This window comes from the organism of the source record quoted next, unplaced genomic scaffold (assembly GCF_019419815.1).
Source record: "Pyrus x bretschneideri cultivar Hongxiangsu unplaced genomic scaffold, Pyrus_bretschneideri_v1 Contig78, whole genome shotgun sequence".
NCBI classification, from domain to species: Eukaryota; Viridiplantae; Streptophyta; class Magnoliopsida; order Rosales; family Rosaceae; genus Pyrus; species Pyrus x bretschneideri.
Window position 1 is genome coordinate 1,787,049 of NW_025999818.1, and position 23,703 is coordinate 1,810,751.

General features: G+C 36.6%; 3 protein-coding genes across 3 annotated transcripts; 1 reads left to right on the forward strand and 2 right to left on the reverse strand.

The window, feature by feature from the left end:
* Positions 1 to 385: 385 nt before the first annotated feature.
* LOC103953155 (long chain acyl-CoA synthetase 9, chloroplastic) lies at positions 386 to 7,284 on the reverse strand. Its single transcript, XM_009364882.3, has 12 exons — positions 6,409 to 7,284; positions 5,588 to 6,066; positions 5,268 to 5,348; positions 4,508 to 4,771; positions 3,417 to 3,548; positions 3,098 to 3,271; positions 2,753 to 2,982; positions 1,927 to 2,044; positions 1,514 to 1,645; positions 1,263 to 1,397; positions 987 to 1,193; positions 386 to 847 (listed from the first exon to the last, which is right to left on the reverse strand). Exons 2-12 carry the CDS (start codon positions 6,032 to 6,034, stop codon positions 680 to 682), a joined length of 2,088 nt encoding a protein of 695 aa, XP_009363157.2. The 5' UTR covers positions 6,035 to 6,066; positions 6,409 to 7,284; the 3' UTR covers positions 386 to 679.
* Positions 7,285 to 8,239: 955 nt separating this feature from the next.
* On the reverse strand, positions 8,240 to 14,495 carry LOC103953154 (small glutamine-rich tetratricopeptide repeat-containing protein beta). The gene is made up of 10 exons (XM_009364881.3): positions 14,328 to 14,495; positions 13,790 to 14,037; positions 12,614 to 12,647; positions 11,329 to 11,468; positions 10,357 to 10,423; positions 9,951 to 10,050; positions 9,425 to 9,588; positions 9,265 to 9,311; positions 9,134 to 9,184; positions 8,240 to 8,839 (listed from the first exon to the last, which is right to left on the reverse strand). Exons 1-10 carry the CDS (start codon positions 14,398 to 14,400, stop codon positions 8,450 to 8,452), a joined length of 1,314 nt encoding a protein of 437 aa, XP_009363156.1. The 5' UTR covers positions 14,401 to 14,495; the 3' UTR covers positions 8,240 to 8,449.
* Positions 14,496 to 21,125: 6,630 nt separating this feature from the next.
* Positions 21,126 to 23,213, forward strand: LOC103953173. Its single transcript, XM_009364905.1, has one exon. It carries the CDS (start codon positions 21,126 to 21,128, stop codon positions 23,211 to 23,213), a length of 2,088 nt encoding a protein of 695 aa, XP_009363180.1.
* The last annotated feature ends 490 nt before the right edge of the window (positions 23,214 to 23,703 follow it).

A 23,703-nucleotide genomic window follows, 5' to 3' on the forward strand; every position in this document is an offset into this window, starting at 1 on the left:
TGCCACCCTAAATGTGTAGTCTTTTCAAATCTTAATGTCCTTGGATTGGAAACTGAACATAGACCACATCTTCTCAATCCGGTTGTGCCATTTCTGACTGATAGTACAATGTCACGTGTTTTAAATTTCACACAACATCATATGTTTTAAGTTTCATGCTATTATTTTATGAAGTCATCATACGGCAATCAAATGCCGAATTTTTTTTTTTTGTAGAGAAAACTGATAAAGTTACACTGAATGGTGGGCTAAATCGCATAATGCGTAATAATTGAGTATCGAACACATGATGTATTAAGTGACTAAGTGTCAAATTCTACGAAATCTAAATTTTGCAGCCAACAAAAGTATGGAGAAGACGAACGAAAAATACAACTTGAAAAAACAACTTAAATCAGAAAAATACAGAAAGGATGGGGGCATTCTCAAAAATTGCTACTGCGGATCGTCTCACTTTCAATGCTGTAAAACCAACAAAAAAAATAGAAATAAAATTCAAAAATCTGACCATTTTGCTTCAGTAGCCACATAATTAGACCTAATATCATCATTCCTTTTATTGCTTGGAGTAGCTTAACTCTACGCATTTTTCCTAACACTAGTCCTTCGGCTAGCATTAAACCTAGCAAGGCCACAAACAAAATGGAGAAACAGGTAATTTGGTGGTGCCCTCGATTTATCAGGAAGCGTATAACTTGGCGAGGTCTTCTGAGAAAGCCTTCCTAATGACATCTCTCTTGAGCTTGAGAGCTGCAGTGACCAGGCCGGATTCTGGAGTCCATGGTTCCGAAAGCAGTTCGATTTTGGCAGGGATCTCAAACTTCTCCAAACGCGCCTTCTTTGCTTCCTGTTAATTGGCGAAAGATAAATATTTGAACCAGAACAAAGCAAATTAGATTGCACCTAGTATGTTCAAAAATATTGATACACCATTAGAATCAAGCGAAGCTTAAAGTAACGGAAATTTATCCAGAAGATTTATGTACCTTTACAAGTGATGCTTGCACTTCTTTTATGGTTTCTGCTTTCGAACACAAGTCTGCAAAATCGGTAAAAGTGATTTCTTGTTTTGCAGCCCATTCTTCTAATGTGACTCGAGAAGCCACCACAAGAGTCACACAGTAACTATGAAAAGGATCAGCATGCAACATGATATTGTCGACGTAGGGGCACACTGAAAGAGCAGCCTCAACCTGTAAAGGAAACATTAGTCCCCGAGGAAAATCTGATGAAAATTTGCATTCATCTTGCAGCACTCGTACCTTTCCTAGGGAGACATACTCCCCGTGCTGAAGTTTGACTATATCCTTCTTACGGTCAATTATCTCAAGACAACCATCACCATGAAATCGCCCTATGTCACCTGTATAGAACCATCTCATTCCTTTCTCGTCAACCTTTTTCACACAAAAAGCCAAAAATACAAAATTCACTGAAGTTAGGACTCCAATGAACAATTTTTCTTTGGTGGGTAGAAGCAACCGAAAAAAATGGTATGAAACCAAAAGTCTACCTTGTATGACTCTCTTGTTTTCTCTTCATTTTTGAAATAACCAAGTGTAACATTTGGACCACCAATGACTATCTCTCCACGAGGCATCGGGGTATCGGTATTCAGATATCCTCCTTCCGGCCAATCAATTAACTGGATACAGAAGAAGAAGAAAAAATATTTTAACACAATTAAAGTCAATATCATCTTCGTGCCTTGGAAACAAAGTACATAGCTCTTCTTAAGCCATTTGCCTTAACAGAAAACGAAAAACAGACAAATCAATCTAGAAGTTCATAAATGAACACCTCCAAGCAACTTAAGTCATGATTAGGATGCCAAATAAGTTTCTATCTTTCATATTTCCTTTTAAAGAAGAAGTTGATGTTATCAGTTTAAACACGTAATATAAGATACCCATTGGCATCTCTTACCTTTACAAATGAGCATGGAAGCGGAGCTCCAACTCTACCTACAGAAGTATCGTCAAACTCTGAGAATGTCCCACCAGCGCAAGTTTCAGTGAGGCCATACCCTTGACCAATTGGAGAACTGTCAATAGCCATCAATCACAAATGAGATATGATGAGAATGGAGCAAAAGAAAATAAATTTGTTTCTTCAGAAGCATGCAATTGAGTCGCTTTGCACCTCTGAATTTTAACATTCGAAGGAACTTCTTATTAATATGTGATTTGAGTTTGTCCGTTAGTATTAATGTGTAAAGTTTATGTACTGAGGGGAAACAAAGAGGGAGTATCATAATCCTCTTAGAAACCTGAATATGTCCCACCAGTAATCTTCGACTGTGAATTCATAAGACTATAGGATTGGAAAAACACCTGGGGGTGAAATATGAGTGGACCAACTAAAAGAAGACGAGTTGTTAAAAGTACTAAGACCATATTAACCCAAGGCAATAGTATGTTTACACTTACAAGATGATTACAACCAGAATTTAGGTCCTTATTTAATTTCTATACAACTGTGTCGGTTTGAAAGGCATTGAGAGACAGATTAGCATAGTCCTTTTTCAAAGAAATGGGACGACTCGTAGAAATAATGCCCTGCGTTAGAGCCAGAGACTTGATCACCAATACTACCACCTCATTTTCACTAAAAACTGGTCTACTCATATGTTAACCATTTAGTGGACTGATTTTCAAATTTCAAGTCAATTAAAAAAAAATATAGGCAGGACAAACTCATGGTTCACAATATGGTATTCTGTAGATGTTAAAAGTACTAAAATCATACTAACCCAAAGCAGATGTTGATGAATCTTTGAGTATCACCCGAGAGAGGAGCACCACCAGAAAGAATAAAACGAAGGCGACCTCCTAGAACTGCACGGACCTTTCTAAACACAAGAAGGTTCCACAGAAACTTTTCCAGGCCCCAAGCCCCGAACCAACTCCCATTCACAGCAGACAACCTACGAGTATATGCCAAGTGAAACAATATCTTGGCTAGTCCACCCTTCGCATTTACCTGAAGCATCATTCATCATGAAGATACAGTGTTGGAAAATTTGGGATAATGCGCACATGTATATGCATCTACACATGTAATTTTGTTATCTCATATGCACAAGAAGTTTCAAAACCTTGTTGAGCACTCCATCTCGAATACGATCAAGAATTGCAGGGACAGCTGTCAATACAGTTGGCGTGAGTGCAGTTGCATCCCCTTTTGTTCCCCTTTTAATTTTACTTGACGTATCAGTAAGGGTCAACGGAGATCCATACCCTATGGCACTTCCAACAGCAACCAAGAAGTTCTTCAAGACAGATAGTAAAACTTGTTAATCAGGTACCAGAAATATAAGGACGTAACAAAGCAGCTAGTCATAATCATTAACAAAAAAATATTATCAATGAATCACTATAGCCATGCAATCTAGCCAGCTTACATATTTTCCATACCTCCGCTGCTAATTCTAGGATATGAGCGAGGGGAAGATATGCCAGATAAACATCCTTGCCTCCAAGGCCGGGAACAATAGTCATGACCGCAGAAGCTACAGCTAGCACATTAGCATGTGTCATCATTACACCCTGTAAAAAGTGCAAGATGAAGGTTAATTAATGGTTATTGTTGATTAGATGAATGCCTATACTTGCATTAGATGCGAACTCAAGATAAGTGCAAAAGGGTGACCCCAAGCCAACAAGTTTTCCTCGCTCCCCCTTTTGCGCCTGAACAACTTTTCCATTGCGGTCAAAATAAGTATACAAAAACGAATGGCATGAAATAGAGTATAAGACAATATTTTCTATATATCTAGGGAAAATAGGTTATGTAGGGAAATGTGATGCAACAAGTGCCTATTCTATTTATACGTATGACATAAATTGATACAATTATCAGTAGTCACAAATCATAATCCCTGCACGGAAAATCTTTAATTGAACCCAACCCATCAAGTGTTCACCATCATGTACCCTAACTCCCTAAGGCAATGCTTAGATAAGCAAATTGCAATGCCTGTACTAAATAATTCCATCCAAATTGATACACGTGATATCTTTGTTCCGAAAATGTGATGGGGAATGGATGCTACAAAGAGCCTTTCATTACTTCTCCTATTATTTAACTCAAGGCTATAGTAATAAGAAGAAATTTATCAAATGAAAAGGAAAGAGTATAGTAGTAGAGTAGTGAAATTAATAATACTGCAGCAGTTTAATGCAGATAGAAACTAGAAAAATGCATTATAAAATTATCACAATCAAGCATCCTTATCTTCTGAAATTTTAACAGTGTAACAAAAGCACTTTTTAAGGGTAATTTCAAAACCAAAACTCACAATAAATCAACTGTCGACAATGTGAAGGTGAAACATAAAGGAATAGCAATATTGACACAAATGTCACACAAAGCTTCAAAATTTTTATAAACTCCCAAGTCAACAATCAGCATGTAAGAAACCAATTAGAAGGAATATCCTGTCTGAAAGTGCAAAGAAAAAAAAAGGCGGAAACCAAAATAACAAGATATAATAGAAGCTTTAAACCTTGGGTAATCCAGTACTTCCACTTGTATACATAATGACTGCAATATCTTCTGGAAGAGGTAAATCGGGATCAACAGGGTTTTCTCGGCCAAGTTTCTCAACATCATCAAATGAAGTGATTCTCCAGCGACTTTGAACAGATGAGGCACTGGATGGGATATTGGCATCCATACATATGATTCGCTTTACTGTATCTAGTTTTCCACTTATGTCTAGAAGTTTCTTCAGTTCTTTTTGCCCACATATCACAGTTGTAACTTCCGTCTGGAGAAAAGTAAAATGAAAATGATATTGGTCATGTAGTAAGAAAAAAATTTGAGGACAAATGACAAACAATAACCCTAATGTGGTACAAACATATCAACACCATCAATGCATTTATTTTCTGCTTTCAAAAACAAAGAAATCTGACACCAAAAATGCATCTCCAGTCAGTGAAAAGCTCCTCCAACTAGGTTGCAACATTTGGATGAGCTATACGAAAGTCACAATGTGAAATTCAAAATATATTGCTTGTGCTTAATACATTGTTTAAAAAATAAAAAATCACTAAATAAGTAAATAAACATACATGACCTCTAATCGACAAAAAAAATTATTCTGCAATAGTAGCATACCTTGCCAAACAACAGGAATGTGGGTGCCAATCCATAAGAGAGAGAAACAGAGATAGATATAAACATATATATAAATATATGTATATATATATCCATGTATACTGAGAGAGAGAGAGAGAGAGAGAGAGAGAGAGAGAGAGAACCTCATTCAGTGAGTGACATAGAGCCTCCTCCCCGAGAGATGCATATATGGTAACAACAGTGACATTGCGCCTAAAACAACCCTGATATAAAAAAAACACAGTCAGGGATAAGAAATTTGTGCACAAACTCATCCGCTTTATCATTGCATACGAACATTGCCGTTTAAAACTCTAATTTAAAGATTTATATAAAAAAAAACGCATCATATGTGCAACAAAATCATGCTCTCAGGAAGTTTAAGGTTCAGCTATAAAGGAATCTTATGAAATTTCAGAAGAATGATTAATTTTATGTCAGGAATAGCACGTACGACATGCACCTGCAATGCAAGAAACCACTCTTTCCTTGTGTCAGCAAAGATTGCCACTTTCTCTTCCCTATTATGTCCAAGTTGAGCTAAACCGGAAGCAAAGTTGCACACTACTTCAAATGCCTTCCCATAGGTCAGCCATTCGTAGTCTCCCAAATGAAGCTTCTCAAAGGATCTTCCATCCTTTGATACCTCAACCTCCCTTGCAATCAATGCCCGGGTTCCAAGAAGGCGTCTCTCTAGGAACCGCTTGGATGACTGCTCGAAAAGCTCTGCAAGAGTAGTAACACCCTTCCATAGTGTTGCAACAGGGGCAGTAAACCGATGGTTTCGGATTGCATACCCGGGTTCCCCACCAACATCAACGGGCACACCCCGTTGCTTCGCTCTCATCGATTTCTGAATCATAATTGTTAGTAACAGAGGAACAAGCACGCCAACCATGTAGGGATCCATTTTTTTCCCAAATTAATATCCAAATTTCAATCCTGAAAATTTAACATCCAGTCAAATTTTATTCAATCAAAATTACAGTAAAAGACTAGAAATTTAAAAAAAATCAGACTTAAACCGTTTTAATTATTTCAAATTTAATAACGTGCTCACATTTATTTTCATTTTTCAATTTTCTAATTTCCATTTTACATTGCAAGCAAGCATGTCATGAACTCAAGCACAAAAGCAGTGAAACGAAAGAATAAAACGACTTCACAAACTGATATAAAACGCACATTGCAACACAAAACGGACAAGCCGAAATCCAAAAGCAATAACATAAAAAGCACTTTTGAGTAAAGCAGATTCATCGTGTAAATTGCGTTTCGGGGTACCTTGTTGTTGAAGCAAAAGCACGGGAAGCCGAAATTCGACTTTCAAGTCATCACCATTGCGAAATGCGAGCGATTGGGAAGTGAAAACCTGAAAAACTGGGACCGAAACGAGGTCGTTTTAATAGCAGGGAGGGCGGGAAGCGTGAGAGAGAGGTAAGGGCTGAGAGGCGGAGGGATCGAGAGGAAGGGGAGTTGGAGACTCAGACTGACAGAACTTAAGAACTCTCAACTCGTTTTTTGTTTTGTTTTTTATTATTTGTAAAAATTATTGGCGCGGAGAGGGTTAATATGGGCCGTACGATCTGGGTACTTGACGACGCTGGATATTGTGCAAGCGGCCCAGATGGGTTTGAATGAAGAAAATGCTCCGCCCCTTTGTCTTCTATTTTCACTTTTTATCACAAGGCAATATTTTTTTCTTTTTCATTTTTATAAATACTAGCAAAGTCCACACATTTTATGCGTGAAGAATATAAATTTTTATTCTTCTCAAAAATTACTTTTTTTTTTTTTTTTAACCGGGTTGACATGCATCTGAAAAAAAAGGAGTTGACAGGAGAAAGAGAGAGCTTAGAGGGTAGCAATAGGGTGAGGTTCAGAAAGAAAAAGCAAAAGTTTGTTTGTGTGAAATTACTTTAATAACCATATTTTTTTCTTTTTTAATATTTTTACCAGTTATGTATTAAAGGTTATAATTGTAATTTCATTGATCTTTAGTTGACAAAGAGAGTTTTAGTATTATGTAGTTTAGATGGAGAGTAATTGTGGTTTGTTACACACCTATCAAAAATGGGTGTATCCTACAAACTTGAAGGCTCGGGGAGTTCTTAATGTGACCTCAATATTGAGATGATAATGAATCTCTCCCCCTCTTGACTTAATTTTTTGTACAACCAATCACTTTAATACCTTACTTAGTTACAAACTCATGCTATATGGCTCAGCACAAGACAATATTTCATACAAGTCTAACTTATGGAAAGGAAAACTCGCATTTGAGAGAGTAATGCAAAGACACGCTTTGACAGACTGAACTAACTCACACTCTATTTTTGCATGATATGTAAGGAGTCTTCCTCTTGATTGTAATTTACTTTTTGGTACAAGTAATGAGTTGACATGTGAAAAGTACACGACTATACATGTTAAATTGTATGTCTTCTATCAAAAAGAAAGTGTCCTCACGATACGTGTAAGGTGTAAGGTGACAAACATTTTCCAAAATTTTGTTGAGAGAAAACAAAAAGGTTTTACCAAAATCTAAAAAAGAATGATTTTGTCGCTTTGTATATTCAAATTTCATGTAGCAAAGGCGTAGTCTTTTTTTATGTTTTTATTTTTTTTTTCTCTCAAATAAAATAAAAAACTCATTGAAGCCAAACGTGAGGGAATGCTAGAAGTTTGGTAATTTCTCCTCCGACAAAAATAAAAACCCCATTGAAAAGTGTGTGTGTACATTGATCTAACCGACCTGGTGCAACATTAAAGACGAGGATAAGAAGCAGGGATGGTGACACTAGGCCGCCCAATTAGTTATGTTTGGAGTTAAAAAAAAAAAAAAACGCACGTGGGAATAACCTCACCAATATATTTGTTTGGAAAAAACTCCCCAACTGTTTAGAGATAAACTTTGCTGTAACCGGTGCATACACCCACCCCTTGTCGTGAAAGAGAGAGAAACAAAGTGCACAGTGCACACAACCGGAATTTGGACGAGCATGCGAGAAGAATCACACGAGAAAAAAAATAAGAACAACCGAATGGGCAACCAACCCGAATACAAATAAGGCATGCAAGAAAATCACGTGAGAAGAGAGGGAGACATGAAAAGTGTGCATGCAACGGGGATATATAAATTTTGTTCCAAACCTCTGTACATTTCTCAACCAACATAGTCATTCTCAAATTACTAAACGATTGAAATGACCAAGGATGTGTTAATACTCCTGTTTCGTCTCGTCATTTCTCAAGGTTTATTTTGGACAGCAATGATACAAAAAGGATTGTGAGAATTTATACAGTTCCAACGCGCTGCAGTTCTTTAGCTCGGTCTTTGTCTGTCACTCGTAGTATCTTGTGAATTTCCTTGGGATGCTGCTGCTCCTGAAAACATTTCCATCACCGATCTCAAAGCTCCGGATAGTTCCTCAGGCATTTGTTCTCCGAAATTCAAGTTGATGTTACCCCCAATCCTTACTCCTGGTTCATCAGATCCGTCGGTGCTGCTATCATTTCCTTGGCTATCTTGAGAATGTTGTCCTTGGTATGCATTTGCAGCCATGTTCATGAACATACTGGCAAATTCAGCGGGAAGGGCACCTGTATTGAAGGGCATAGAACCGAATGGAGGCGGTGCAGCATGGTTTCTTGACCCTTCGGTAGACTGGTTGGTGTGTTCTGAACCATTACTACTACTAAACGAACTTGTGCTCTGTAGTAGATGAGAAAAAAAAAATTACTTAAGTCATAAAGCATGCTTGTTAATTTTTTTTAAGAAGAAGAAAGCATACTTGTTAATGAGAATGCAATACTTTTCTTGGCAGTGAAGGATATGATTTATTAACAAAGCATACTTGTTAATAAATCATATCCTTCACTGCCAAGAAAAGTACTGCATTCTCATTCTTAGAACAGTTGAGAACTTCAGATGAAAGGAAAACCTAAAGAAAGAAAGTAGCTAAAAAGGGGGGATACTGTTGACCTGTCTTTAAGATGAATGTCATACCTGACCAGATTCCGCTCGTCGTTGTTCATCTTTCAGTTTCTGATCAGCCACCTATTGGATTCAAATTAACAAAGTGGTTAAAGCAGTGGTCATAAGAAATAAAGAAAAGAAGAAGGCACACAAGAACCAACCCGAATGTTTTCTTTGACAGCTTCATTGTTCGGATCCAATTGCAACACTGAAAAGATAAAATCCCCACTAAGATGTCAAATACTACCTTATTGTGTAAACATCTGTTTCCAAATTCTTTTGTATACCATAAGCTGGCATTAGCATAGGTTACCCACTTACCTTTCTTAAATCCTTTCTCTATAGCGTCATGGTAGTTCCCCTGTGCATAGTAAGCTAATCCCAGACGACTATATGCCTTGCTGTAATTTGGGTCAATTTCAATTGATTTAAGGCAATCTTCGATTGCTTCAGTATATTTGTGCATCTGAGTGTAAGCAGCCGCCCTGAATATACGCCATATACATTAATACAATGGGCAGTTTCAATAAAACAATAAGGATGAAACCCTAAATAGAAAATGAAAACTTGGGACTTCCCCATTCAAGCTTGGGTAAAAGAGTTACAATATTTTTTTAACTGTTCATTAGGCAAACTAGCATGTTTAAGGCACCATTTTTCGAATATGATCTGAAAATAATGAGAATTTTCTGTTACAACAATTTTTTTTTGTTTTGTCATTAAGATAAATTTGCACTAGATGTCTTTCTTTGTTATTCCTTCTGGGAAAATGAGAAAACGTAGAAGACTGAAACTGTTATGGAACAATTATTAGTACCAATAATTTAAAGACAAGTTGGTAGTGCACCTGTTACAGTAGTAAATGGCATTACTTTCACAAAGGGCAATGGCACAATCATACAACTCAATTGCCTTGGGGTACAGCTTTGATTGCATGGCCCTATTACCTAACAAAATAAAAATCAAATGAAAGAATCAGCCTCTGGATAGAATATTGACTTTCAATATCAGCGTAGAGTGCCGTATTTGAAAAGCATGAGGTAAGATACAGATATTAACGAATGCTTTTGATGCATTGTCATTCCAATGATAGTAGACAATAGAAACTGGTGCGTATGACAAGACAGTGATGTGAGAGAGAAACAGAGAGATAAATGAGTGAAGTCTTTCTCAAATTTACAGAAACTTGACATTGTACAGTTGCTTCAAGAGCAACACGCTAACAATGCAACCAGGCAATATCATTTAATTACCTTGTGATTTCAAGGTCTCTGCCAGGTTTTTAGGACTTAATTCCATGCATCCAGATCTTTCCATCTCCTGAGGCAGCAAATGGTTTTTTTCTTATTAAGAAGGATTGAAAAGTGACAGCAAGAGAATTCCATTTAAGAACCAATAACGGAGTCAAAAACCAAGGGTACAAGAGTTCCAAGATGAAAGTGATAATTCAAATGTTACTAATAAAAGGATTATGAAATATAAGCAGAAAGGAATTGGATATTATCAAGTACAATACTTTATGTCGCTGGAAGTTTGAAACCATAGGGGTTGATGTCAAACTTCATGTAACTCAATTTCCCAATCCCTTCCCATCAGTCCCAATCCTTAAATCTTACCTTTCCCTCGGAGTGGCAAATCCTGGATGCTACTCATCAAGAGTGTGCACCAGACACATTGCCTTGTATATTTTAATGGTGATTACAGTGTCAGTTCTCAAAGCTACAGAATCATTAGGAACTACAACATAATGATGTTGTATGAGGCCAAATCCATACATTTATCTTTACAATGAAGTGCATGATTGGTTTTCCTTATCTAATTTCAATACTTCACGTTCCATATACAGTTTAATTTTCTATTCTTAAGCTTCAATTAAAATTCTCAATTACCAAAGCGAACCTTTACTGCTTACCCAATATGTTAACAATATGTGAATTCAGCAATTTAGCATGTAACAATAGATGCATAGTGGTCTTCTTCAAAGAGTGTAGACATGGCTAAAGAATAATTCATCATAAAACCAAAATTCATATGACATTACTAAATTATGAAGATGAGGACTACAATTTTATCTCAAAATTTTGTAGGAATAAATATGACGGACATCTGATTTGTCCTTGTAGCTTTCTTTTTCTTTTAATAGAAGTTTTCTAAACAAAAATAAATAAAACTCATGCAAAAAAGGAGAGGGGAGAGAGAGAGAGAGAGAGAGAGAGAAAGCATACAGCTAAAGCCTCATGGAATATTTTAGTCGCTTTCTCTAATCTCACTGGGTCATCACTACCATCAGGCAGGGTCTTAAAAAAGAGGCTTCTCTCAAAGAGTGCAGAAAAGAATTGCCCAAACAGTGCGTCTTTAGACTCCCCTGCCAATAACATGATCATCAAATGAAATGTAACATGAACTGTAAACTGTGACAAAAACTTCATTTCATAAAGCCAACACAATTCCATTTAAAGTATGTGATTCATGTGCAGATTCAATGAAAAGATCACATTGAATTAGACAACATTTAACTTTTGTTCTCTTTGAGCAAGATCCTCCTAAAATGATTTAGTACCAATCCTGTATGGCATAACCCCCTAACCTGGACATTATAATTTATTTATTTTTTGGTCAACAACCCAGACATTATAATTTATATAATTTATAAAGTAATGATTCTGATAGCAATTGGAAGTGTAAACCAACGTTTCATAGGTGAGCCCATTAAGGTGAGTCTATTTTGGTCTGGCAAGGCAAGGCATAAGCCTTGAGGCATTGAGAAGTATACCATTAGAAACATGAATTATTTAATACAGAGCAGGTTAAAAAAAGCACCATTGACATGGCTATGAAGTATCTGACATACGAGTATGACTGAAGGTGGGAGAACCATATACACAAAAGAAAAAGCCTAGAGAAGTCTAGGAAAGAGGAAAGAATGAGGAGAGCAAACTACAAGGGCTAGTTCACATCCCTTGGAAGGAACATTAGGGTTTAAAAAACATTAATTTGGGGATGAGTTCTATCGGGTAGGAGGGGGAAGAAGAAGAAGCAGGGTTCATCAAGGGATTAAACAAAAATTTACATTTTGATTCTAAAACCGGCCATTAATGAATTGAATAAAAATGAAATATTTCGGTAAATGGATAAAAACTTCCAAAAAAAGTGTAAGGCTCAGAAAAAATTGTCTTCTTCACCGCTAACAGCTTAGCCTCCATTCGTGTTGCACAGCCTAAAACAAATCTACCCGTAACAGAAATTTTTTAATGCTTTGCATCGAAGCGCACCTTGAGGCACACCTAAAAAAACTTTTTAAGGCAGTAGTTCAATCCCTAGAGATGATTCATTTAATTGCAGATGCAACAGATAATATTCCTCTTAAGGAACGCACCCAATGATGAATTTCATGTACAAAATTGGAAGCAATTTAGCCAAACTTAATAAATCACCCGACAAGGTAAGGACACGCATATAGGAAAAATAAAATAGAATTAGAGAAAAGCAACAAAAGCGTAAATGTAATACCTAGATCATGGTGATTGCTTGTCAAATCCTCACCCTGATCAAATTAAAAACAAGAAATGAAACAAAGTCACACTCAAAACTTTCAAACCTTATAGTAAGTACATATAATACTAAGAAACAACCATATGTATGCAACTATAAAAGCATCATTGTATTTATGATCTTAAAGAAAATGAAAAATAAAGCAAAAGAAAGAAGAAAAACATAAAAGTCGCATGTTCTCAAATTAGGAAAGAAAAGTGCTCCCTTTAACTAATCTGATATCAAATTATTTATTGAGTATACAACTTAATTAAAGCGTACGCAAATTCATTTGTGAATTAACAATAGAACAAACCAACCAAATAGTTAACAAATACTAAAAAAAACAAATTTCATCTTCATTTGTATTTCATCTAGTCACATATTCTGCTTCTATTTCCAGCTGTTATCAAACCACCTCCAACTTAAGTAAAACCAGCATATACACCCAATACCTATCCTTTACCAATTATTGAGGAACTTTGAGATAAAGTTCAGTTTCTATCAGTTTTATGAGCTTCGGTTTCTTGTGAGTTCACTGGAATATCGCTTTCCTTGCTTTGTTTAGATTGGAAGGCAGCTATTTGCTAGCCTGGCTGTGGTTTTTATTTTAGGTTGTTGTTTGTTTTCATTTTCATGGTTCTGTGTTCATTGTTGGGATAGCGGTGTTTGGGCTGATCTGCTAGACCACCTCTCTTTTCCTAATAAAACCATATCTTTATTAAAAAAATACCTATCCTTTACCAATATAGTAAAATATAATCTTAATCACACAATATCAGTTATGTCTCTAAAGTAAACATTCACTTTGTTGAGCTTATATAACCTTCAACGCACATATATCAAAAGAGATAAAAACCCTAACTTGGTCTTTCTTCCTCCCCTTTCCTGTTCATAAACTAACACTATGTATCCTTTTACTTCCGCATTTCCTTCCATTGAAACAAAGGATAAGGCCTACTAGCCCACAGATCTCATTCATCCAATTTTCCCCAAATTTCCAATCTCAGATTGTAAGCAAGTTTGCATTTTCATGGTCCATATTAACTTATAGATGACTAAAAAACAATTATAATGCATTACACCCATGGTGATTTACATAAGAATTTCTAAGGAATGAACAAAATAATGTGAAAGCCCCAGAGAACTTTATACCTTCGAAAGATTGGCATTATCAGCCCCCGGTGCAGCTGATGAACCAGGAGCATCAACTGAGTTTGATCGATGAACATGATCAGGCTTCTTCTCCTGAAGCTTGTTCAACTCCGGTGAACTAAAAAGATCAACCAACGACGCGGGTTTAATCCCATCATCAGCAACAGATGTATTGAGCTTAAAAGCCTCATGCAAGCATTCCCTTGCAACCTCAATGCTTTCATTATCAACACCAGAAGCTGGTTCAACTGCCCCAACCGAAACGAAACAAAACAACCCATGATCAGTGAGGGATTCGAAACCCATAATAGTAATTTGAAAGAATTCATCAACAAGCACATTGATGGTACAGACATAATTCAAAGTCTACAGTTCAAGTGCATAAGTTCATTAATACTTTTAGGCATCCAAAATCAACGTAATAAAAATAATGCAAGGAACGAGCTTGAAACCCTAGAAATAATTTCACTATATCTATATATCACATTGCAATTACAATCATATATATATATAGAGAGAGAGAGAGAGAGAGAGAGACCGGAATTGAGGAAATCCAAGAAGGAGCGGACGATGCGACGAGAGAGAGTAGAATTGGTCTTCAAGGGAGCCATGGACTAACAGAGAGAGGTGACAGCCGCAGTGCGCATGAAAGTGTGGAAGCCACCTGCTTGTCTGAGAGACTCGGAGTTCTCGGCTGACTATATTAGGGCTTTGTTTGGCTGCGGGACCTTTTGCTGTGTCAAAATTAGACCTTTGTGATTTTTTTTATTTATTTTTTGCCAAAAATAAAAAAATAATATTAAAAATAAAAAAAATAAAAAAAACCTTGTCATTTGTTACAATTTTTCAATAAAAAACTGATTTTGTTAGCCAAAATGATTCTGAGATTGGCATAATTCAATTGATTCATGAGATTTAAAATCAATAAAGTGTGTTATGATTATCTATCCAAAATACAGCACGTGGTACGCCTTAGAGCATGTCCATCCCAAGAAAATAGCTTGGGCTATTGGGCAATCTAAAACCCTCTCCCCAAAATCACTCTAGCTGTACCCAATTAACTGGGCTCCAGGGGAGCCCAACAGACCACACAAGATTGAATTGCTTAGCCCACCGACTGGGTGAATTTAACGTCAGCCACGTAAATTTTTTATTTTGGCTAGGCACGTGTGTTACAAGCGCAAGTACCGGCGAGTGAACCAACAGAAATACAGAGCTAGGGCCCGTGCTGCAAGCACACTTAGCTGATCTAGGGTGGGGATGACGTGGCTCTGTCTGGACCGCTGGATTTCCAATGGTTAAAAAAAATTTGAATTTGAAAATAATGGCTAGTGCACATGGAAAATTCTGGTTGATTCTGGTTGTTAGAAATTCCAATCAAAGATCTAGATTTTTCAGGCTTAAAAATTAAAAAAAATCAGAAAAAAAACTTATTATTACCGTTGGGATTATGTGTCAAAATCTAGGCTTTTAGATTAATCATAAAATGTAATCCAATGGTCCATATTAATAACGTTACGTAAAAATTATTAAAAATACATAAAAAATTTATAAATTTTGTTCTATATTCAATTTGGTATTTTTTTATTTTTCTATTTTTGGCAAAATTTGATATGTTATTTAAAATAAGAGAATCCTTATATAAACTAAAAGCATCTTTATTCTAAACAACATAAATAACACACAAATAAAATTACAAAAACATAGCAAATAAAATTTAAAAAAATATATCAAATAAATTAACAAAAACACACCAAATAAACTTTAAAAATTAAAAAATAAAAAAATAAAAAATAAAAAGCAAAACAAACCAAATAAACTTGTGAAAAAAAAATACCTACTAAGGGCATTTTTCTTCCACACAAGTGCTCAATCAAGTCACTTTGACTCCTATTGTAAATGTATGAAGATTGAATAAAGTATAATATGATAGCTCGTCCCGAAATATTTTTTTCGATGGTGTGAAAAGACTAAATTGCTCTTGGACATTAGGTGGTGTTGTGTGACATGCATTTTGGTTGTGGTCCAATTCATGTTTTCCTTAGTTTTTGGAACCAATTAGAACTTAGGTTTATTTTATTTTCTTTTGTTTTGGTTGGTTGCCATCTGGACCACACACACACACCCATACCACACTTCCGTGTACTCTTTCTCCTCTTCCCCTCTCGGATTTTCTTCCATTTCCGTACAACTGCACGGACAACTTTCAAACTAACCATTTCATGCACGGATCGAAGATTTGAAGGTTGGTTTTGGACTCCTAGCAAGCCTAGGAACTTATCCATACCCTTGGTTGGACATGAAGCCTTCAAAAACCCGAGAACCAAGAATCCCAGATTTTGAGCACTGTTCATGTGATCGTGATCATGGAATTTTTAGTGAGTTTTAAGGTTCTAGGAAGTTTTAGGACGTCTTCACAAAACTCGGGGAGTAATTTTGAAGTGTTTTAGACATCGGGAAGCTCGAGTTCATCGAGTTGCAGTAGTGGCCGGATTATCGTGGGTTTTTGCAATGAGATTCAATTGGATTTATGTCCTAAAAGTTGTAAGATTTTTTTCTACTCATTGTAAGCTTCATTTTGGTACAAATTTCATGGTTTTTGGTTAAGAAATGAGAAAGATATGAAGTTTTGAAGCTTTTCTAGAAACCAGCGAAAATTCAAGTTGTAGACGGCAGCGACCGGCGAGGCTCGCCGGAGAAGGAGACGAATATTCTGTCAGAGTTGACGGAATATTCTAACGGCGTCAGGTAACGCGGTTAACTTCTGTAAAGGTTGTAACGGAATATTCCTAACGGCAGTTCACTTTTCCGTTAGGGTTGGCTGTGCCTTGGCCGGCGCGTGGGTGGTTGAAAATTTTTTCTAAAAATATAGGGATGTTTATGGTGTTGAATAGATCACATTGGTATATTCAAACACACCATTTGAGCAATGTATGAGAAGTCATTAGCTAGTTTTGTTTATGTGCTTTAAATTAATGTTTATATAGTTGTTTTGCATATAGGTGAGACCTATCCTCAGAACGAGTGTAGTTAATCGAGGCTTGGGGGCTACGACCCTTCCACATACCAGTGAGTGGGCTTTTGGTTTTCCGTATATACCTATATACTTAAGTTTTTCCCAGAAAATCGATTTAAATTAAATTATGTTTGAAATGCCATGCTTATTGATTTCTGCTTAGACTATGAATTTGTATGATATGTGCATATTGTGATTTGACGTGTTGGACGCTCAAGTAAGTACCAGGTGAGTTATAGACTGTTTATGTGAATTGATGATTATATGAGATGTGTTAAGAGCTTATAAACCCGAACCCCAGTGTTAGTGCTCCCGCCCAGAGTTAGGGCACAATCCTTCACGTGATGTTCACTTCCCGCACCATATGCTCATCTTAGATCCAAGTTAGGTGCACAGTCGTATTGTATAGACCACTATAGGTGGTTTCGACTCGTAGGTGACCGCGATTATTCACACAGTCTTCACGTGATCGTAGCACTTGAGCATATTTATTTACACCCAGTTCTGTCGTATAGACCGCTTTATGTGGTTCCGACTCGTGTGCAGGTATATTTGTTGAGATGTGGATTTGAGCCATATAGGTCACGTTAAGTGACTCTAGCTAGATGGATGAGCTCTAGATTTAGCCGTACAGGTCACGTTTGGTGACTTCGGCTGACATATCATTTGCATTGATTTATATCACCTGGCTTACATATTTTATTGCTGAGATATTCGACATGGCATATTTGTGAATTTTTCTATTCTGAGCATGGTTGTGGTATAGATATGTATTCCATTTTCTAGGAAATAATATAGGTTTTACGGTGAGGGGTTACAATCTTTGATAATTGAAATGATTTTGAAAAGCTTTATTTTTGCCCACGCACACTTTCTGTTTTACACCCCTCCAGGTTCTAGTTAGGAGTGCTTTTGGTGGCTTGCGAGGAATCCACGGCAGCTCTGACAGATAATCACCATTGTAGGATTACCTTTGGTGTTGTATAATTAGTATTTGTCTTGCTGGACTGCACCTAGGTTACTTATGCTCTGGTTGTGAATTCACACTTATTTTCGTCTTGCACCTTATCTTATTTAGTGCTGTAGTTAGTTTGGTTTTTATTTATTCGTATTTCTATTATTATTATTGCTTCCGCACTGTGCATATGGCTACGTCACACTCACGTGATAGCCAGCACGCCTTGATTTCGGTCGAGGTGTGTCAGTCTGGTATCAGAGCCTAGGTTTGGTAGTCCTGCATATTTGGTGAATATTATAATTATTTTGATGTCTTCTGTCAAAACTATGCCGTCTCGTAGAGAGCCACGTCGTTTAGCTGAGCCAGTTTCCCATATATAGCTCAGTTGGGGGAAGCTATAGCTCATGCTATTCAGCTCTCGCTTTGCCCTCCTCAGAGGACTCCCTTTGAGACTATGTATAACTTAAAGTTGGATAAGTTTAAGGGCCATGAAGGACATGAAGGAGTAGAGCGGTGGCTCGAACATCTTGAAAAGGCTTTCCGAGTGACGCAAAGCCAAGGAAATCTTCCATCTGAAAGGTAGGTAGAGACGACTACATGGTTTTGATGTGATAAATAATAGCACTCAAATTAAACCCTCTTTTTGACAATTGTAGTATAGATATAAGTAGGGATTGTTCTAGGCCAGGGATTAGGAAGGATTGCTAATCTAATGAAAACTGACTCAAAGATACAAAAATATGCTTAAAAACACTTAAACAAACTCAAAGACTCTTAACTAAACTTATATGACTCAAAACAAACTTAAAAGACTCCAAACTACACAAAACAATCAAAAAGACTCAATTTAGACTCTAGGACTTAATTTGGACGAAAATAGAATTGGGTTTGACTCAAAAACACTCTTTAGGACAGATTTGAAACAAGTAAGTAAAGGGGATTGGGTTTTTTACGAATTTAAGAGAAAAACAAGTAATTAAAAGACTTGAGTAAACTTTGGACGAATTTGAGAAAAACAATGGATGATTAGATAGCTAGAGGATACTTTTCCACACATGATACATTCAAACACAAATTGATTTTCAATTGCTTTTTCGATAAACCATGAACCCCTACACCCCAGATTAACCGTGACATCACTAATTAACCCTCAGATTTTCCTTAAGTTATTGGATTGGATGACATCATACGACAACCCAAAGCATTATTCAAAAGTTCCCTACATGACATCATAATAGAGATACAATCAAAGATCATTACGTTCAATGAAAATCATAAGTATTGACAAAGCACTTGTAACTATGACATCATGATACTCATGCTAGGAATTTACTTAACATGATTGTGAAAACAACCTTAACTACTTGTGAATATAAGTTTGTGACGATTATGTGAAACTCCCTTATATTCTAGCACCAAATTCAAGTATGCAAATTAAGTAGGCATCCCTAATTAACATACAAGAATAAGTTATCCATCAAACGGTTAAGTAAATTGCATTCACAATTTATGAAATCACAACTGGACTTAATCAATTCATATCATAAATATAATCATGGTTTCAAAGCCTCCCCTAGCTAAAACGAGTTTAGCCTCTCATGTTCACAACAAAACAAAGGAAAATTGAATTAAACATTGAAAGCAAAAGATAGATTACACCTAAGAACGTCCAACACTCCAACTTGAATGCACAAACGTCCAAGGCTTCTTCTTCTCTTCTTCTTCCTTGCAAAGCTACGACACAAGAGTCTAGGGGTGATTTTGGATGGATTTCTGGGTTGTGAATGGATTTAGGTTGGTAGGGTGGTGCGGCAAAGGTTGGGAATGGTATATGAGTGTTTGGGAGAAGGTATGGAAGTAGGAGAATGGTGGAAAGATAGGTTGAAGGCTGCGGCAAAAGGTTGGAGAAAGGATGAAGGATGGCAGATTGTGTGGGTGAATGATTAGGGTAGAATAAGGGTGCGGCTTTGGTATTTATTTGAGAGAAAGAATCCTAAGGTTTATTACATAGTTTAGGAAAGGATTGGACCCCCAAATCCATAAGGAAAAGGAGATATAAAATCAGAAAATCCAAGGGAAAAGGGAAGGAAACTTGCGGCATAAATTGTATGAAAAGGGAATATGGTTTAAGTCTGAAATTAGGCAAGGATATAGGATGGAAAAGGTGTTAGTGCAAAATTGGCAATTCTTGACAAAATGCCTGAGTCTATAATAGCTTAGACTTGTTACATATTTTAAATTGTATTTGTTTAAGTCTAAGGATGTCTCTCACACTTTCGATGCAAAGATGTTACGTAAACAAGATACTTATTCAGGTACGTTTGCACGCATGCATTCAACTACATTCATTTGTTATCTCATGTTATTGTAGTTATAATTGGACCCTTGACCATTGTGTGTTTTATCTCTTTTAAATGACTTATCCGTTCTATATTAATTATTAAAACACACTTTCAAATATCTGATTGCATTGAGACTAATCTGATTGCATTGGGACTTATCGGGTTGCATTGGGACTTATCGGTTTGTATTGGGACTTATCTGTTTGCATGTTGGTAGGAGTCATCTGATTACATGGATTGCATTCTTATCAGTTTGCGTCGAGCAGTGCATTAAGCTTTTATAAGAGTTGTCAAACTCTTGGAAAAAGGTGAAGCCGCATATGCATGTTTTCTTTGATTATAGCATTGGCAGCAACTTTGCGTTTTTAACAAATAAAAAATTAACTTTTCAGTTGCTGCCATCTTGTGGTTTCAATTGCAATTGTGTTTAAAGAGAAAATATTATTTTCATGCTAGTTTCATTTGTTTTATTGAATGTCAATTATGAAAATGTGCCGTGTGATTTTCGTACTTGATTGTTTTCCAAACAAACACTTCATCATATAAACATTCTGCATGATCGAGTTAGTGTCTTGCAAAGTTCGAGGAAAAGGTGATTGACGATCACGTTAGTATTGTGCCACTTCAACTCGAAGACTGATGAAAGATCGAGTAGCAAAGCGTGAAGACAAATATGCCAACTAGTATGGTTGTCTATTTGATGAGTTCTTGTAAGTCTTTATGTATTCTTTCTTTCTTAGTGCTTCCTGGCTTGGTAGCCTGAGGATTTTCCCAGTGGTGGGTTTTGCCTCGTTAAATCCTACATCATGTGCGTACTCTTTATATTTATTTTGACTATTTGTGTAGGGATTAGTTTACATAACTGATTAACTTAAACCTTAAATTGCTTTAGTTTTAAGTTGAAATTTAGTTATATTTCTAGGTTAAATTAGTACCCATCCTAGGACTTTCAATTGGCACCAGAGCAGGTCACTAAAAATACCTAGTGAGATCCGTCGGTAGTCTAGGATGAATCGGGCTATGGGTTCAGTTTCTCATCCACCATATTTTGATGGAGACAACTATGTTGCATGGAAGGCAAAGATGAAATCATTTCTCTGGGCGCTTGACGACATAGTGTGGCTTGTGGTTGAAGAAAGCTGGGAACCTCCAACAGTTAGTGAAACAAAAGGCGAAGGACAATCTTCTGTAACTATTTCTATGCTTAAGCCTAAAAGACAATGGAGTGAAGATGAACGCAACATTAGCACATTCAATCAAAGAGCATTGAATGCGTTATTCACTGCCGTTTCGCCTGAGCAATTTAACTACATTAGTAAATGCACAACGGCGAAAGAAGCTTGGGATATTCTTGAAGTTACTCATGAAGGTAACTCCACTGTCAAAGAATCCAAGCTTCAAAATCTCATCACGCAATTTGAAAATATCAAAATGCAAGATGATGAGAGTTTTTCGGACTTCTATGCTAAGCTTAGTGTAATTGTAAATGGTTGTCACAATCTTGGTGACAGCATTCCTGAACATAGAGTTGTTAAGAAAATTCTAAGATCTCTCGCTTCAAGGTTTCATGCGAAAAGGACAGCTATAGAAGAATCGAAAGATTTAAGTACTTACAAGTTGGGACAATTGATTGGATCATTACAAACATATAAGTCTGACTTTACCGAAGTCAAGAAAAGAAAAAATGTTACCTTCAAAGTCAATAATGAAAAAGTGAATGAGGATTCATTTAAAAACCTGACTCAAGATGAATTTGCTCTTCTCACCAAACAAGCTAGGAAATTTTTGAAACTCAGAAGTTCCAGGGGATGTGAAAATCGAAACAACTTTGATTCAAACTCCAAAGTTCCTCGTTCTCGAGATGTCTCTCATGGAAATTCTTCTAAGTTTGTCAAACTTGGTGAAAAGAAAAGTTCAAATGACAGAGACAAGTGTTTTGAATGTCAAGGGTATGGACATCATGCTCATGAATGTGCCAATACTCTTAAAAAGTTGAAGGATGAAAAGAACAAGGCGTTAACCTCCACTTGGAGTGACAGTGATTCAAAGAAGGACCCGGCATCTGAAGATGATGATGAAGTGGTTGCGTTTATTGGAATCTTGGATGGATATGAGACTGATGACTCGGTAGTTGAAGAACCTGATTCCGTAGAAGTCCTACAAAAGTATACTGCACTTTATGATATCACCATGAAAGTGAAGAAAGAAAATGACGAACTGAAAAATAAACTTGTGCAGCTTGAAAGTGCGAAGAAGGAAGTAGAAATTGAGCATCAATCTCAAATGGAACATGCAGAGAAGCTACGAGAGTTAATGTTGGAAAAACTACATATGCTAGCATCAGACAACGAAATCCTTGAAAATGAATTAAGAGGCATGAAAAAGAAGGTTGAAGAGTTTAGTATTGGATCACGAAAAATTGACAAAATGTTAAGCTATGAAAAAAATTCAGGTGATAGAAGTGGTTTAGGTTTTGATTTTAATGTGACTGGAAGTTCTTCCTCTTCTGTTACTAAATTTGTCAAAGCTTTACAAGAACCAAGCAGGAAAGAAAGTAGTGATGAACCCTTTGGAAATTCGTGTACCACTACAAACAAGCCAAATTCTGTGAGCACTTTTGTTGATCCAAGAAATTTCATTAGGTCAAAAACCTTCATTCCTACTTGCCACTTCTGTGGAAAAATAGGACATATCAGACCTAGATGTAACAAACTTCGAAAGGAAGATCGAACTAAGCACACCACCCATTGGATGTCTAGAAAATCAAATCTCAAAATGAGATTTGTTGCTCATCCGAAGCGAATGAATAGAATTTCAAAAATAATGCTCAATTCCATCACTCCAAACTTAAAACAAGTATGGAGAAGAAAGGAGACTCAAGTTTGCTTATTGGATAAGATGTCACCATCATCTGATCAAGACAATCTTACCTGTTTGGTGGCTTTTACTGCCCTCTCAACTTGTCAGTCTGATACTTGGTATCTCGACAGTGGCTGCTCGAGGCATATGACTGGAGACAAAAGATGGTTCACAACCTTCACCGAGGATTGTAAAAATGGAGCAGTCACTTTCGGAGATGGAAAAAGAGCAAGGATTGTTGGAAAATGAGAAATCAAAACTCTAGGAATTCCATGCTTAAAAGATGTCATGTTAGTTGATGGACTTAAAGCTAACCTAATTAACATCAGTCAAATTTGTGATGATGATGATGCTGAAGTATTGTTCAATAAGTTGAAATGTTGTGTGAAAGTTGCTAGTGGGATAGACATTTTTGAAGGAAAAAGGTCTAAAGACAATTGTTATTGTGTGAATGCAAATGAATCACATGTGCCAAATATATGCAACAAAGCAACTGATGATGTTTTGGATTTATGGCATAAAAGATTAGGCCATATGAATTGTAAGGATATGATCAAGCTTTCCAAGAAGGAATATGTGAGAGGTTTACCAATGTTGGCTGGAGAACTTGGAATTTGTGGAGAATGTCAAGTGGGAAAGCAAACAAAGAGTTCACACAAGTCAACAAACTACATCTCAACCTCACGACCTTTGGAGCTGATGCACATGGACTTGGTTAGACCGGTACAGACCGAAAGTA

Coding starts and splice junctions, on each gene's coding strand:
- LOC103953155 (XM_009364882.3), bottom strand. CDS start 6,034: ATGGATCCCTACATGGTTGGCGTGCTTGTTCCTCTGTTACTAACAATT. Junction 3,272..3,416: donor TCCTAGAATTAGCAGCGGAG/GTATGGAAAATA, acceptor TCTGTCTTGAAG/AACTTCTTGGTTGCTGTTGG. Junction 1,398..1,513: donor AAACAAGAGAGTCATACAAG/GTAGACTTTTGG, acceptor TGTGTGAAAAAG/GTTGACGAGAAAGGAATGAG.
- LOC103953154 (XM_009364881.3), bottom strand. CDS start 14,400: ATGGCTCCCTTGAAGACCAATTCTACTCTCTCTCGTCGCATCGTCCGC. Junction 14,038..14,327: donor CTTGGATTTCCTCAATTCCG/GTCTCTCTCTCT, acceptor CGGTTGGGGCAG/TTGAACCAGCTTCTGGTGTT. Junction 10,051..10,356: donor AGAGACCTTGAAATCACAAG/GTAATTAAATGA, acceptor TTATTTTGTTAG/GTAATAGGGCCATGCAATCA.
- LOC103953173 (XM_009364905.1), top strand. CDS start 21,126: ATGGGTTCAGTTTCTCATCCACCATATTTTGATGGAGACAACTATGTT.